The sequence below is a fragment of the Vipera berus genome (assembly GCF_964194415.1).
Source record: "Vipera berus genome assembly, chromosome: 1".
Classification (NCBI taxonomy): domain Eukaryota; kingdom Metazoa; phylum Chordata; class Lepidosauria; order Squamata; family Viperidae; genus Vipera; species Vipera berus.
In genome coordinates, this window is record NC_138202.1 from 192,829,443 (window position 1) to 192,847,574 (window position 18,132).

Consider the following 18,132-nt stretch of genomic DNA (forward strand, 5'->3'; position numbering starts at 1 on the left):
CTACTCAAAGTAGTTAGCAAGATCAAATGTGCTTTTTGTTTAGCCTGCCTACAAGGCAAGAGGCGAAAACAAATCAAAGCAACTGGATTATTTCTTGCTAATGTTTTATGCCTAGCTCCAAAAAGAATCAGAAAAAAGAGGATGTCTGTTGGTATAACATAATTATAAGGGCAACAAAATAAAAAGAAGACTTGCCCAGAGAACATGCATGCATCAAAGCCCAACATATAGTATAGTTAATATCTTTACTAACATGTTTGCATCTTCTCAGCCTTAGTAACGTTAGCAATATTTGTTCACAAAGCACAGTTAATACAAGCAGACACACAACTTTGGGTTGTCTTCCCCCAAATAAATCCTAAAACACAAATGGAATACCCAAATGTCTACCTACATACAGTAAGCTCTGATTGTATCTTCCCAACTGTATGAACAAATACCTATCTACTAATTGAAAATTAGGTCTCATGTTGTCAGATGTAAACCGCCTGATACAAGTTTTACCCATTGGTAGAACAAGGAGTAGATGGAAAGAGTTTTTCCTAGCCAAAAGATAGTTACTCCAGGAGACTGGAGAAAGAGATGGAAGAAAAACACTGATTGGGTACATCAAAAGCAGTAGAAGTCTAAGAATGACTTCCTAGTTTTTTTTTTTTTTTACAAAACATCCTATTCATCAGAAATTCTTGAATTCATGAACACCTCTTAAATCTAGCCTGCTGGATTGAAGCTTGTTTGTAACTTACATGAGATTGTCTTTGAAGGCTATTTAGAAATAGTAGTTGATAGACTATGTAGAATCCCACATATTGGCAGCTGAGAACTGGTAGAACCATATTATGCCTCTATTGCCGGGATTGTTTTGGCTTCCAGTAAGTTTCTGAGTCCAACTTAAAGAACTACCTTTAACCTACAAAGCCCTACATAGCTTAGCTCCTAGGTATCTTCAAGACTGCCTTTTCCAAATGATACTGGCCAGTCCTCTGCAATGTTCTCCATAGATATGAGTGAGGTCTCAGAGAGAGGCTTATCCAGTTCCCCCACACAAGAACGTCTGGCCCACAGAAGCCCAGCTTTCACTTTCCCATGAGTCCTCCTGGAAGGTGGGTTAAACAGAAACACTTCTGGAGGGCCTTCAAGTTATACTTTGCTGCCATATACTTTAGGGCTGACACAATGGTTATCCTTTCTGATGTTTTATTATCCTATTAATATTATTTGTTATTTATTTTATATTGACTTGGATTTCATTCTGTGGTGTTTTAATTCCAATTTTAATTAAAGATTTTATTGGTGAAATAAATAGAATACTCTAACAGAAATACAATACAACAGAAGAGATGTGATAAAATACATCACAATAGACTAAAACAAAAAATATATTTTGGTTTTTCAGCTTTTTTAGTTTTATTTGTGTAAGTAAACTGCTGTAAACCATGTTTTTTTCCAGCAGGATGTAAATCTATAAATATGCATAAATATTTGGCCTGGTAGATGTGTAAGTGCAAACAAGGTTCTACTGTATGGCCATTAACTTCACTTCTGCTTTTCCTTCAGTGTTTCCCTCTTCTATTTGCCCGTTCTGTCTCAGCCAACAGCAGCATGGCCATTCCTGACTGCTTGGACTGTCTAGTCTGGACAAAGACTACAAATAGGTCACTCAATCAAATGCCACAAGTCAACAATCCAATAGTAGCAATCAGAAGCCTCCAAATCATAATAATGTTTTTTTGCTCAGAAAGGCTAATTAGTACATACTAAAATTGCTTCAAACAATCAAAACTGCTGATATAACGTTAAAATGTTTTGCATATCCTTACTCTGGAACAATTTTGGAGTACTGGAAGGAGCATCCATTTTGATGTTATTGGATAACATCATTGGATTGAACTAAAAAATATACTGATGATTTTAACCCTTTTTCCCAGTTCTTCACCGATTTTAAAAATTGTGATTAGAGCCTGAAATGTTATGCTCCAATCATGTCTTCAAAGTTTTAGGATGGCTTATGTTTTCTTTCTTATACACAAAATAGAAAAAATCCACAAGGAGCTCTTGCTGAAAATGATGTTGTGCAGGTGTTCATAATTTTATTCATTTTTGAAAAAAAATTCATAATTTAGACATAATAATAACATAAAGTTGCAATCTGAGGGTTGCGTTTATTTTTATGTTCTAAGCAAACCTAATAAAGATATAATCAGGTGGTTTCCTTATTGTTTTAAACTATCTTGGACTATATTGCAATTAGAAATGATTGTTTTAGTCCAGAAAGCAGATAAAGCTGTTCTATTTCCTAATAGTTTTTTTTTCCAGTTGGAGTTCTTTCATTGAGCTACATATCTGTTTAATTACATACAGACCAATATGCATGTAACTTTGAGTTACACTCTAATGCAGCATTTCTCAACCCTCAGTAACTTTAAGATGTTTGTACTTTAACATGCTGCCAGATCCACCACCTTCGGATTAACATCTCACTGGTGTCCTGCCATTAGTAAACTAGTTGGGGGAAGGGTTAGGGGAACAAATGGGCAATAAAACTATACCTCTATGGTGGGAAATTGGGAGGGGGGATTGACAGTTGAGGAAGAACAGAGCATTTTGGAATCTGGTTCGTGCCTAATATTGTCAAGGCTGTTGTCCTGAGAATGGAATTTCACCAGCCTAAACACCTCAGCCCTTCCCAAAACATCTTGGCTGTGCCGGATTGGCTATACATTGATGGACCATGGGGAGAGGGCTGGGGTAACCAAGGGGTTAGTTTTGTATTGATGTGTGGGAACTTTAGATTCCGCCTTACTCTACTTGCAGTCAGCATCTCTTAGTAAAAGTACCTTTCACTTCAACCAAATGGAGTTGAGAGTTTTTCTTCCCTAAGGGATCAGACTGGGGCAGGTCTGACACATGCAAACTGAGGAATCCTGAGAGTTAAAATTCTTAAAGTTGTTGAGGTTGAGGAACACTGCTCTGAAGTCTTTTTATATCTGACAATGCAGACAAATTTTCAACATTTATGTTTGTAACAGTAAATACTTTGTTCCGTATGCTATACATTTACACCATTAAACTGATGTAAATTTGCTTAATTTGGGGAGATGGGTTGGTCTGAAACATTTCAGAACTAAGAATGATCTTCTTTCTTATGAAAGAAAATGAGGTTACATCCTGCTCTTTTGGCTATGCTAGAAAAAGATTGCAAATAAGAGTGCTCTGTTAGTTTCCTATTAGACTGACTGGTACAGAACAGCATCCTGGAAGAGTAGTAAATAGACTTCAAGACAGAATAGTTGATCCTTGATCAGTATTTCATTTTTTGACTATTAAATAGCTATACATATTAGCCATCTGCCTTTATTGATTTAAAAGCATCATCAGTCATTTCCATCAAGTAGATATTAATACCTTTGTAGTGCATTTTGTTTCTGTTTCATGTCTAAGAGTATTTTAAGTGTCTTTAGATCATTTAACTACTGGTTTTTATTTATTTATTTTAATGGAATTGATTAGTACACTTGGATATAATCATATTAGCTTGAAGTAGTGGTCAACCATTAACTTAGGTTATTACTGAATTGTGGCTCTATTCCGTTAAAATTGTTTGTCTTCTATTCAATAGAGGCTGACATAACATTAGCTGTTTTGTTCAAAAGAATTCTCTAAGTCCATACAAAATTTGAAAAAGATGTATTATATTAACAGCACACTAACATCAATTTTCTAAGCAGTTATTAAATATATTGAGTAAATGCATGCCTCGATATAAGTCCACTGAGTTCATCCAAATTACACCAATGAGGTATTCATCCCGTTCTTTGTATTATAATGTTACCCAGCTTTTCTGTATTTTATGCTGGAAACATAAGTACCTTGTGTCTCCTTAAACTAATCAGAATAAGAAGCTACTTTCCTCTGCCAAAAAAATAGAACTATCATTTTTCACATTCTTATATTTTCCAGTTCAGTTTTAAGTCAGATTATGTTACTATGACTTCTGAATTCCTGAAAATTCTCTCGTCTTTGTAACTGCAAAAGCCCTCCTGAGCATTTCAAAGAAAAAAACGTGAAGCTTTTTAAAGCAGTATGTTTTGTGTTGTGCCTACCAGATACAGTTCACATTTTGTGTGCATGTGATTAGAGTTGGAGGGGGGGAATGCAGTCCAGTATTATGATTTATTGACAAAATCTTTTTCCTGCTGAATACTTGCCAAAAGTAAAAACTACCTCCCCCCTGCATATTAGAAACAGCTACTGTTTTAACTGCTGAATAGTCCTATTTCAAATTGCAGGAGAAGCAACATTAAATCTCACATTAATAATATCCTTCTTCAGCCAATATTAGAGTAAAACTATTGCTAATATGGCATATGAAAATTAAAATTTCTTCCATCTGTTCTCAGATGTATGTGCGTGTGCGTATGTATTTATAAATGTAAGCTTTATCTTATATTTCAAATGAAAAAAACAATGTAAGGTATTTTTCTCGTTAGTATCTAATTCTTTGGCCTGCATCTATCATACACCAGGGCTTCCAGAAAGTATATGTTTATATATTTTTTCTATATATGTAGTAATTTTGAGTATTAATTATTTTTTTAAAAAAATATTTTTTTAAAAAATAATTTTATTTATTTCTACAAACAACTTTATTTTGCTAGAGTGTTAAAAGGTTCTTAAAGGTCCAGTCGTATCATTATGGCATATTTCTGAGAATACAAACACAAAAGTATACAATTGCTAGCTAGAGTTATGTCTATATGGACTTCTTCATAACCAGGCAAAGTTCATTTAAGTAAAGAGGAAAAAGATGGCAGAACTAGGAAAATAAATGTCAGTGTAGAAATTACCACCAAATTCATGCATTAGGAAACCTAGAAGTAAAATAGAAAGAGCTGCAGAATCTTAGTTTAGCGGTAGATTGTGTGTAACATATTTCAGTGCTTACTGTTTTGCATAAATCTTATAAACACCAGTTCTTAACATGCGTCTTAAATCCCAAGGAAATTCCATTTTTTGATCTGGGTACCAAGGATCAATATGCATGATGGCTCTATTAGTTTTGTTTCTTTTGTTCATAGTAGATTAGTATAAAATTTCAGTATAAACCAGGGCTATCACTTAATCCCTTTCACTGACCCTTTTCTAATCCATTCATAGAAGTTTGAAATGGAACACTACAATCTATAATGAAATCATCTTCCACTGAAAGACAACTGAATAAGAAGAACTAGAGCATCAGTATCAGTTTCTGGACAAGATTCTTACCATGGAAAGATTATGGTGTAGAATTACCAGTTTACAACAGTTGGCCTCTTCCCACTAATGATCAATACCACCAATCACTAAGTTGTTCGATGCTTGTCATAACACCTGCCATTGCTAACCAGAAAAGAAAACTAAAATAACCAACAAGAAAAAAGAATATAATAGGCAAAAAAGCCATCAGATTAGGTCCTAAACACTCCAGGAGCAGCTATTTCTACCTTTGTGTTAGTCTGTGAGATAGAAACAGATTAGAAACTGGCACAACATATATACAGTTGCTATCCTCCTCCTCCTCCTCCTCCTCCTCCTCCTCCTCCTCCTCCTCCTCCTCCTCCTCCTCCTCCTCCTCCTCCTCCTCCTCCTCCTCCTCCTCCTGGATACCTTGCTGCAAGATTTAAAACAGAACCAGTCGTTTGAATTGTAAAGAGTACCTACTTTGCAATTTTTCATCTCAGAGTCAATATACAAGGACAATTCAGAAATAAATCTCCATTTGGTTATCAATGAGAGACACAGATACAGAACTTTTATTATGCACATTAGAAAACATTACTTTTTGACATAATCGCCATTCAAATTGAGGCACTTGTCATATCGTCTTACAAATAGTAGTCGCTCAGCGCCAAATCTGGGCTATTGGGTGGGGGATGATCAAAAACATCCCAAGGGAACTGCCTCAAAAGTTCTTAGGTTCATCTAGTGACGTGTGGGCAAGCATTATCGTGAACCAACACCACACCAGAGGTCAGCATGCCCCGACACTTGTAATGGATGGCTCATCTGAGTTTTCGTAAAGTTGACAGTAGACATCTGAATTGATGGTCGAACCATGCCATGAATTTCATTAGCAGTACTCCTTTGACTTCTTCACATTTGGCGGGATTTTCTATGGCACCACTTCCAGTGTGGTGTTGGTTCACGATAATGCTTGTCCACACACTGCTAGACACACCCAAGAACTTTTGAAGCAGTTCCCTTGGGATGTTTTTGCTCACCCGCCCCCCAGCCCAGATTTGGAGCCAAGTGACTACTAAGGAATTTCAAATCTTGTAAGACTTTAGGACAAGTGCCTCAATTTCAATGGCAATTATGTCTAAAAGTAATGTAACGTTGTAGTTTTCTAATAGTTCTGTATTTGCAAGTGTCTGTCATTGATAACCAAACAGAGATTTATTTCTGAATTGCCCTCGTAGCTTGACAGAATCAATATAGATTGCTGGTCTAGTTTAATGTCAGTAATTGATACTTTGTTGGAATAAGTATGGTACTGAAAATTTTGTGTTCAGCAGAGTGAATACATACTAAACTTCAAAGGATGTTTTATATATATTAATATGCTGGTCCAGCAGGTTTTTGGCTTAATGAAAAAAGGTTTGAGAAAAAAAACCTTAGTGATCTAACATAGTAATGCATATTAGCAGCTATCCCTATCCTAATATTCAGGTAATACAAAAAGTTTTAAAAGGATGAATATTACCATAGGAGGTTAAGAGAGTTAGCTTGGAATGGAAGCGTATAAACGGAATTGCATTTATAGATAATGTAGCATCATGTTACATTTGGGTTTGAGCCTTTAATTATCCTCATAGAGGAAATGTCACTTGTAAGATAATATATAAAGTCTTTTTACCATAAAAAGTAATACCTCATTCAAGTTGAGTTCAACTCCTAATGACTTCATGGGTCTGTTTCTCAGCAACCTACTGTATGTAGGTTGGTTTGCCTTATTTTTAACCTGGCCAACAGCACTAGAATTTTCTGAAATTCTCCAGATGTTCATCAGACCTAACCGTCTTTATATTCCAGGTTGATTTAGAAAAGATTGATTGAAATAGCAATTGTCAAGATAAATTCAGCAAAATGAAAATCTTAAACTGGCTGGTGAGGGTACAGATTGTAATTCTGCTGATATTTTAGATTACCTTAAATTCTAAATTTAGTTGATGTGTCATACATCTGCATTGTTAGGGGTTTTTTTCTCCTGTACTGCTAAGGCTACTTTAAATAAGTATAGTTGTACAAAATATCACATTGCCATAACAGTTCTAATCTTGGTTTTTTATTCACAGTTGCAACAAGCTTCTGAAGTGTCTCAGATGAGAGGTGCTAGAGTAATCTCTGCTGAAGATCTCATTTTTTTGATGCGCAAAGATAAGGTACAATAGTATAAATTAACTGATGCTGTAAATTGTGAATTAGTTTTTTCTCTAGTTACCCAAAGTGAAACTTCAAAAATTACAATTCAGTCACCATTATACCAATAAAATACAGTTGCCCCTCTAATATCAAAAAGCCCCTTCTACTTTTAAAACCGAAAAGGAAAAAAAATAGTTATTTCATTCCCACCCCATATTTGTAATATATGCTCCTGTGAGTGCTTGTCTTGCTCTTGAGATAAATTCAGCTATCACCAAATTTAAGAAATTAAAATAAAGGTGCTTGACTACAGCATGCTATTCTCACAGACTTTTATTCACACACTTTTCTCTTTCTGAAGTAGAACAAAAAAGGAATTTAGATCCAAACTTCCTTATTTTTCAGTCTGGTCTGCTTATTGAACTGGCAAAGTAAGGTTTACCTGAATGAAAAGTATAATGAACACAAGAAAAACTAATGTTGAATATCTCTGTACAAAAGTTACACTTGATTTGATATGCATGGTCAGACTTATGCTTGGAATTTCAACTTCAATTAACGTTTTTGCTGAATTCTGCATTCTGTTCTGTAGAATAAGTATCGTCAATCTATGTATATAAATATGGATATATAATCTAAGATTGCAGTTAGAATGCTTTAAATTTCTCCTTGAATTTTTAATGTTAGCAGGCAGCGTCTATGTCCATTTTTTTCTTAACTAGAAAAAACTTCGAAGATTACTTAAATACATGTTCTTCCGCGATTACAAATCTAAAGTTGTCAAAGGCATTGATGAAGATGATCTTCTTGAAGGTATGAGGCTTCCAGAAAACTTGTCTTTCTATGGGGAATATTCAAAATATACAGTACCAAATGGAAATATATTCTTCTTCTAGCTAGCTTTAGACATTGAAAAACAGTATTTAGTGGGAAACGTCAATTAAACCAGGGCTTTTCCATTCCAGTTACTTATAAAAGTACAGAATGTTAGTCCATCAAACATTTGATAACCAGAACTGTTAATATCAAGAATTGTTTAGCTAAGGAACTGGTGCTGATTTATAGTCTTCTTAATTTTACAATTTACATTTTCAAATTAATTTGAAGTATAATTTAATTAATTTATTACAAAAATATTGTCAGAATCATTCTTTAAATTTGTCTAAAATTAAGATGAATGTTTGGTAAAAAAAATTCCATTTTAATTAGTTACTAGATATGTAATCACTGGAATTTGGTTGCATTTTCCCAAAAAATTACTTCTATGGAATTCCAGATATCTGGGATCTATTTTAAAATCCTAGTGCAAATGCAAATGGATTTGCAAAGGGACAATATGAGACAATGACCTTATCTTAATAAGGTCTTAATAATTGGGAGAGAGGAAGAAAGCAAAACAAACAACCAAAAAGCATTTGGTGTTTGAAAAGTTTATGGGATATAGGCTACTGAATGCATTGAAGGAGTAATCAAGAGAAAGAGAGAAGGATAGATGCTTATAGTCTCTCTCTGTCTCTCTCTCTCCCCCCTCCTCTTTCTCTGTACATTTACCATCACTGGAAATGAGATTGATGGGGGTCACTTATGCTGATTTCTCCCTCTTCTTTCACTGATTTCAGATCTAATTAAAAAAAATTAAGAATGTCAAAGCAGTGCAGGTAAGATGGAGAAATCAGGCAATGGTAAGATCATGGGTAATGGTAAGATCATGACCATACCTGTTTTTTCAAGGAGCCTTAGACTTATCCTTATCAGAGTGTCTTTGGTATACTAAAAGGTCCAGGTTCACTGGTACTCCTCAGCTTTCTGATATAAGATTTCAGGAGTCATGGTGGATGTCGTTGCAGGGAGAATTAAATTGAAATGGTCTTCTTCATTCAGCTGGCTCAATTTCAGCATTTGCTTAGAAGCTTTCATGGAACCCCTTTTTTCTATCAAAACAGCTGTCTGTTTTCCTCCTCTGATCTCTTTCAGACAAATTCAGTAGCAGCACTAACAAGCGTCAGAAATCTGCTCAAGATTTTCTTACTTCTATTGATCAGACTGGGGAGCTCTTGGCCTTGTTTGAAGACGATGAGATAGATGATGTGAAGCAAGAGAGAATGGAGGTAAATTCCACCCTTTTTTCTAAACAAAGTATGAAAACTATTTACTTTACAAAATTAGATTAAATTAAAATAAATTAAATTAAATTCATTTAGTCCAATCCCTTTCTTTGTAGGAGAATTCTTCACGCAGAGCATTCATCCACATATAATACTGACCTTCTTAAGACAGTAAATGTGAGATCAATGTGAAAATTCTTTAGCCAGGCAAAATACATGCTAAAGGAAAAGGCAAAACAATAAACATAGTTTCCAAGCCCCAAATGTATTGTTGTGCAGGATTCATGAAGTAAACACTTATAAAAGATTTCCATCAGTATTTTGGAGTTCCTTCCCATGTTTTCATCATTTTTTATTTTTACCTTTTAAACTTTATGAGGCTACCTCTAGGATAAATCAGATAAATAAATATTAAGGGGGGAAAATGTATTGAAACTTAGAAAAAATTATTCTGAATGTTATAACTAAATAACTGTTAGTTGCCATTTTGGTTTTTAATCTGTCTACTTTTAAGCAGGCTGATCAAAACTAGCAAGAAGAGTCTAGCAAGGAGAAAACTGCAAGACTGAATGATAATAATGACTCATTTAGACTACAGAGAGTGAGAAAAGGAGAGGAGAGCCAGGTGACAATACCATCTTGTCAGGATTAGCAGAACAAGGCAAAGGAGACAGGAGACTGTATGTTGCATGGTGCACTACCAGCATCGCTGAAGTTTCTCCCATGTAAATGCTAAATAAATATCCTTCCATCTGAGTTGGAAATGTTTCATACAAATACCCTGCCTTCACTTTTAAGATCAGTACAAGACTAGCATTTTTTTTCAGTCATGTATAGTTGTTAATTAATTTACTGATTAGTCAATTGATCATGTCAAGATAAATCACAGCATCAACTAACAAAAGGATAAAATAATTATAAGATTTTTGAATAAATAAATAAATAAATATACCGAATTACAGAGCAATGTGTATAATATATATTCAGAAGTATATTCTGGAACAGCAGCCCCCAAACCTTGGGTGCCAGGGACCGTCTCCATGGTTTTTCTGCATACCAAGTGGCATGGTTTCACATGCTGCTTGGATCCTGTGCGTGCATGGATGGCGCTTCACTTGCTTTTACGGCCCAGTTCCTGGCAGGCCATGGAATGGTGCCAGTCCACAGCCTGGGGGTTGGGGACCCCTGTTCTAGAAGACTTCCAAGATCCCTTCCAATTCCGTTATCCTGTTATACTGATAAGGACATCACATTTGCAAATGACTCTAATTTTTCCTATGTAACAAACTCTCAACTGAGCACTTTAATATAAGAGAAGGAAGTAGAACAATTGGTTGTTGCAGTTCCAATAGGCTGATCTATGCATAGGTTCTAAATACAAGGTTCTAATCAATCTTTATTATGGTCATGGACTAGCACTGAAGGTTCTAAATAGAAGATTATATGCTGGGGCATATAATTGGCATTCAAATAATGTATGTGCAATGTCTTCTATTCTTGTAAATGTACCATATGGCACTATTTCCATTGTGATATTCGAGATTATTTTTCATGATCCCTTGCTTGTAGGTTAACTGAAATTATATGGATATAGTATATTCATGGCCACCAAAAAAGGCTATGAGAAGTAAATTTTCAATGTAGCTATCCATATATGAGCTAAGATATGTGAAATGTTTAGAAACAATGATTGTCTGATTTTATAACCTCTGGAAGTTGCTATTTCAGTTGCAGTGCAGCGTATTTAAAATAAAATTGGAGTAAGTTAGCTAGTTTTTATCTTTAAATTAAGCACTTTTTTGTTTTTATTTTGATATTGGCCTTCCAAATTACTTCTTGAATGTTTTTGGCTTCATCTACAAGCTCATGTAAACTATTGCTGTACAGTTTGATGTATAGAGATATACATATTTTTTTATTGTTAATCTGTACAATTCTCCCAAGGCTAGGATTTTTCTAAAATATTTTAAGAATGTTTTTCAACTAAGCAAAAGAGAAAAATATTTAATGCACAACAAATAGAATTTTTTTAATATAGATTGGAACATAAGGAGTATGAGGTTCATGTTAAATTATCATATTTTAGATGACCAATCTTTCTTGTACGTATATTGACTGGATGACCTGCTGGTGATTATGCGGCATCTACGGTAGCAAACTGAAAGGATAAAGAGATAGTATATGTGTGATGAAGTGATGTTATTCCAAACAATTCATTTTCATAACAACATTGCTCTTTTCAAAAAACAAATAAGACTCTTATCTCAGACATAGTTATCTAGGAGTCGTTATCTAGTTGAACTGAGTACAAATGCATAATTACTTTCTAAGAATCATAAGACAGTAGTTTTCAGTTCCTACATTATATTTGATTTGTGACAAAGGCAACCCTTACTTGGAGACTTTATATATTGTTCCTTTTTCCAGTGGATGAAGATGAATGGCAACATCTGCAAAGCAAAAGTTTCTATCAAGCTAGCCATATGTTCAACACAATGATATCTAAATTTATATAGCTTTCCTGGCCCCTAGGCTAATTTGTATAGGTGCCAAATCTTTCTCTGGATTCTGGGAAGTACTAGTTAAAATCTTCACAGCATAATTTTTCCTTGCTACTTTTTTCTTTTGTAACCTCAAGGGTCACAATATAGGCAGCTTTGTTCATTCTTATTGACATATTTGCATTCAGTTTTCCTCTTAAATTTTTAACAGAAATTTGGATTTTCTGTATGGACATAGACACATTCTACCTATATTAGTTGCTTGTTTCTCTCTCTGCTTTTTTTGTTTGTAAGACGTATAACATAGTAATAATTATTAACCATACATAGTAAACAGTCTCTCAACATTACGAAAACTACGATCATGGCATCCAAATAGATGGGGAAGAAATGGAGGTAGTGACAGATTTTATTTTCCTGGGTTATAAGATGACCGCAGAGGGGGACTGCAGCCAAGAAATTAAAAGACACTTGCTCCTGGGTAGGAAAGCCATGGCAAATCTAGACTGCATACTAAAAAGCAGAGACATCACCCTGCCAACAAAAGTACGTATAGTCAAGGCTATGGTCTTCCCAGTTGCAACGTATGGCTGTGAAAGTTGGTCATGAGAAAGGCTGAGCGCCAAAGAATTGAGTCCTTTGAACTATGGTGCTGGAGAACACTCCTGTGAGTCCCTTGGACTGCAAGGTGTTCAAACAAGTCAGTCCTAGAGGAGATCAACCCTGACTGCTCTTTAGAAGGCCAGATCCTGAAGTTGAAACTCAAATACTTTGGCCACCTAATAAGAAGGAAGGACTCACTGGAGAAGAGCCTAATGCTGGGAAAGATTGAGGGCAAGAGAAGAAGGGGACGACAGAGAATGAGGTGGCTGGATGGAGTCACTGAAGCAGTAGGCGTGAGCTTAAATTGACTCCAGAAGATAGTAGAGGACAGGAAGGCCTGGAGGAATGTTGTCCATGGGGTCGCGAGGGGTCAGACATGACTTCGCAACTAACAACAACAACAACGAAAGGTCTAATAGTAGCTTGATACTTGTTATATCTAATTAATGGGATTTAAATTTCCTGAGAGAACATTTGAAACTGTCTCAATATGGTCTCTTCATGATATCTCTGTTGAGGTTCTAAGCAATAGGTGCCCCATTGGTCAATTTTTGAGAGATATTTCCTTATCTAAACAGAGAAACAGAATGACTATGGATGGGCAAAAATGCAGTGGGAATGCAAGTGACTTCCAACTTCCTGCTGGTTTCTCCATTGAGTTTCCTTTTGGGAAGCTGGCAGGGAACATCAGAAATCTTCCTTCCTTCCTTCCTTCCTTCCTTCCTTCCTTCCTTCCTTCCTTCCTTCCTCCCTCCCTCCCTCCCTCCCTCCCTCCCTCCCTCTCTCCCCCCTCCCCTCCCCTCATTTGATCACAGGATGCTTCAGTAGTTGTCAATAGAGGTGAATTGCCAAGTACTCAGATCAAAATTGTGGGAATGCTGCAATGGCCAGAACATTGAGTTTGAACTTTGAGTATCCTGTGCCTTTGTAATTTTGAACAATCACTGAGCAAGTGATCAATAAACAAAGACTATCTATAATCACATGGAGGGACGCGGTGGCTCAGTGGGTTAGGACGCTGAGCTTGTCGATCAGATGGTCGGCAGTTTGGCGGGTCAAATCCCGAGTGCCGAGTAACAGAGTGAGCGCCTGTTACTCGTCCCAGCTTCTGCCAACCTAGCAGTTCAAAAGCACGTAAAAATGCAAGTAGAAAAATAGGGACCACTCCGGTGGGAAGGTAACAGCGTTCCGTGCGCCTTTGGCGTCTAGTCATGCCGGCCACATGACCACGGAGATGTCCTTGGACAAGCGCTGGCTCTTTGGCTTTGAAACGGAGATGAGCAGCGGCCCCTAGAGTTGGAAACGACTAGCATGCATGTGCGGGGGAACCTTTACCTTTACCTATCTATAATCACAATTAAGAAATGATAAACTGCTGTGAGCTGTCACATTCCTTCTTTTCTTTCCTTTTTATCCCACATTTGCCCCTCTCCTGTCTCAAAAGTCATGATGTGATGTACATTGAGGTTATTAACTGGGCTGTCAGTTAAGCTAATTTTAGATTCCCTCAGCTTTAATGTTAAGAACCAAAGTATGCTAATAATAATCTTAATAATGTAATAGTTGCCACTTCCTACTAATTAATGAAGGGAAAAGTTTTGAAAATATTTTGTGGACTCTTTTTACATTGGAGCAAATATACTGTTGTCTCTAAATTCACCACTAGGAGCATTTCTGAAGTTCTGAATGTATGTGATGAGCACATTCCAGAAAATAGTTCCTGTTCTATGCATGGTGGCATTTTCAAGATTCCAACTTGGACAGAAGGCTGTGCATAGAGTTCTACACCTGGAGATATAATTAGATATGGAATCAGGAGAGCACTGCAGCAACATAACAGTGGAAGGAAGCCTACAATAAATTATTTATCTTTAGGAATTTTCTGTAAAATTAACCATTGGAAATCTTACATAAACTATGAAATGAAAATTAGCTTCTGCTGGTTTTATTTTGATAGATTTTATTATTTGTACAATATGTTATTCTTGTCAAAAAGAAAGGCAAGATCAGAAGGAAAACTGGGATCTAGCTATAACAGAAAAATCAAGCTTTATCATTTATGTACATTTGATATAATGGAATGTTACTTTTCTTTCATTCATGATTTAACATTACATGTACTGTATAAAAAAGCAAATTATGGATAAAACTAACTGGGTTTCTTCCTAGCTAAAGTTCGCAGATCCAATCTTAACACACTTGATGATGGTGCAGATATAATTCTAAACTATAATTAAAAGGAGAGACAAGGAAATTCTACTAAATAATGTGGTATGAACTCTTAAAAGTGAGAGAAGCAAAAGTAAAAAAAGTTGTTCTGTTAAATTTGGAATCTTAAAATTGACTAGAAAATGGAAAAAGTGTATTCCATTTTCTCAAGGATTGCATGGACAATGAGATATTTTATTATTTTGGACCATTTAATAATCTTTTGGCCTAGACTCTTTAAAAATACTGTATACGTTTAAAACAATGCAGGAAATATATTCCATTCCCTCAAAAATTGGTAATTAGTGCATAAAGAAGTATAGAATATCTTATTTGCCATGTTTAGTATAGTTTCTGCATGTTAAGTCTTGGAGTAAGTCCAGGGTGTTCTTTAAAATCTTTAACAACCTCCTTTAAAGAATTAGTGTACTTAAATCATGAACTGTGATCTAAAGGCTATGTTCCTTTAGGTATCAATTACTTCAAAAATGTGTGGTTATCTTGGTTTGGCCAGCTGCAAATGGTTTTATTTCCACTTTGCCCTGGGCCAAAAACATGCTAAGTTGTCCAAAGCAAATGATAAACATGGATTTCTGATGTCATTATGGCCCAAACAGGATATGATTGTTTGGTGGTATGGTTTCAGTTATGATGAGTTATACAGAAAACAAATATTGTTTACTCTGCATTTTTAAATTGTCTTTGTGAAATTTTAATTTAAAAATTACAGTTTCCTCCCTTTTTTATTTCTAAGGAAGATTTTTACGTACATACATACATACATACATTCCCGCATTCATATTCTGCTCACCTAATAGGTGGTCTGTGTCTTCTTCATTCTTGGGTCTTCTACCAGAGGCCTAAAAGTAGAGGATTCTGTGCAGGAACTTAGCTTTTCCTAGCACTGCACTCTTCTGGTTAGAGAGCTCTGATGTTGTTCCTGGGATCTGTTGAAATCACTCTCCCAGCTTAGGAGTCACAACCTAAGTGCTCCTATCACCCTTGGGATTATTTTGGCCTTTATTTTCCCCACACAGAGAGACATATTTGTGTCTCTAATAAAATACTCTAAACTGTGGTGACTATTATGTGGTATATCTAAACTGTGGCTTATTAATTTATTATTAATGAAAGAAAGTGAATTTACTTAGATTGAAAAAAAACTAGCTCACTAGGGATACTATGCATAAATCATTATAAAGTATCCTTTCTGTCAATTAAATGTTCTGATCTAAACTTGAGAATGTATATAAATGAAGAAAATGAAAATGTAATATAAAAGGAGTCCTTTAAAGTTCCTAGCTTTAACTTAATAGTATATCCCATTGGTTTAAATTGTAACTATCAGTGCCATTGGGTCTAAAGTAAAGTATATGAAAATGCTGTCTGGTTTGGCCATCAAACTGCTGTCTGGTTTGGTGGCAGCAGTGCCTCAGATAGAATGTCCATATAGAGAAGGGTAAGGACAACCCAGAAGATCATAGGAATCCCTGGTATTCAGGATGCTGCTTATAAGCACTATGTGCTTAGAGCTCAAAGCATTGTTAGAGACCCCACACATCCACCTTACAGTCTGTTTCTGTTGCTCCCCTCTGGGAGGACGTTTTGAAGTATTTCTAGCAGAACTATCCAATTCTGTAATAGGTTTGTTCCCTATGCCATCCATCTGGTAAACTCGCAAGATTAGTTTTTCTTGCCATGCACATGTATACATAACCCAAACTAGACTGTTGTTTCTCTGTGTCATATAATATATGCATGATTCTGTATTTATTTAGTTTTGTCATATTTATGTAGTGTATATCAGCGGTGGTGACCCTTTGAGAGCTGAATGCAATGAAATTTCATTTTAATGTATGCCGATTAGTGTACATTCAAAGTGACAATAAAGTTAGTCTAGTCTAGTCTAGCTTGGTTATTTAGTTTGATACTAATTAATTTGAAATGTTGCTTATTGGATAAAGGGAAAAGACAAATCATTTGAAGTTATTTTAAATAAATATTTTAAATAAAAAGTAATGTATGCAGCATATGCATCCAGATTGTAGGGATGCGGGGAACAAAATGTTGGCTTGCAAAATAACTTCTTAATTATTATTCTTTACGGTAACATGGATGCATGGATAATTATGAGACTAGAGAAAAATGAATGGGCTATTTAGGAATTTTATCTAATAAATAGAAAAATGCTGGGGGAGGGCCTTCTCTGTGGGCGCCCCGGCTTTATGGAACCAACTGCCGGTTGAGCTCCGGATGGCACCGGATCTTCGCTCCTTCCGGCGCGGGTTAAAGACCCATTTATTCGAACAAGCTGGCCTGGCCTGATGGGGGAACGTAAGGGTTTTAATGGGTTTTATATTCTGATTGTTTTAATTGGGCAATTATTTAATCTTTTTTTTAACTTTTGTATTTCTATTTATATGCCCTGTTCACCGCCCTGAGTCCTCCGGGAGAAGGGCGGTATAAAAATTTAATAAATAATAATAATAATAATTTGTATCCCATAGAATGTAGTGATACGTGGGCAAGACCTTGGGAGACAGGACTAAAAGATGCTGACTAGGGAACAGTCATATAAGAGAGAGCATAACTTCAGCTGGGTAGTCGGTAAGGCAACAGGCTCAGAAGAGACTTTTCCCTAATTTCTTGGACTATAAAGGAGATGGGGAGAATTGTATTTGTAGACCTGTTAAGATTCTATTAATGTAGCTTTATAATAAATAAAATCAGCTCATCTGTTCATGTTTTCTTTTTGGTCTACCTAGTAAGCCTAACAAGAAAGAGGAAGGTAGCACAAGTAAATGTAAAAACCTCAGCACAATTCATTTGTTAAGTATGCCTGGAGAGTTTTTAGCAGAATTTTAATCAAAAAGACAGGAAAGTAATAGGAATTAAAAATTGCAGTTTGAGAACACACAGAGAGTGACAGATCAGATGTTTTATTCTTCAACAATTCATTGGGAAATGTTTATGATAAAGGTTAATGATATTGTGATAAAATGTCAGTTTAGAAAAGGTGCATGATAAATGACTAAGTTTAACTATTAATTGAAGGCTGATTGCTAATGGAGTGGACAATGAATTGTTCAACATTGAACAATAGGTAAAACAAGTCTAAATAGGACTTTCTAGCATTTAGTCCATCTGTCAGGACCCACGCCAAACCACGTGTTAGGAAGACAAAACTCTTGGAGCCAAATCTAGTCCAAAAAGAAATCTTTACTATGACATGCTTGGTTGTAGGAATAAGACAGGACTTAATATTGTTCCACGAACTAACCCCTTATAAAGAGTTCCCAGTTTAACCCCCCCTT

At 35.6% G+C, this 18,132-nt stretch overlaps 1 protein-coding gene across 2 annotated transcripts in view; it reads left to right on the top strand.

The window, feature by feature from the left end:
* Positions 1 to 18,132, top strand: part of SUPT3H (SPT3 homolog, SAGA and STAGA complex component) — a 280,002-nt gene that overhangs the window by 169,383 nt on the left and 92,487 nt on the right. For both annotated transcript variants that reach the window (XM_081322942.1, XM_081322943.1), the window contains exons 4-6: positions 7,335 to 7,421; positions 8,124 to 8,214; positions 9,376 to 9,509. In XM_081322942.1, coding sequence (XP_081179068.1) covers positions 7,335 to 7,421; positions 8,124 to 8,214; positions 9,376 to 9,509 — 312 coding nt within the window. The remainder of the gene's footprint in view (positions 1 to 7,334; positions 7,422 to 8,123; positions 8,215 to 9,375; positions 9,510 to 18,132) is intronic.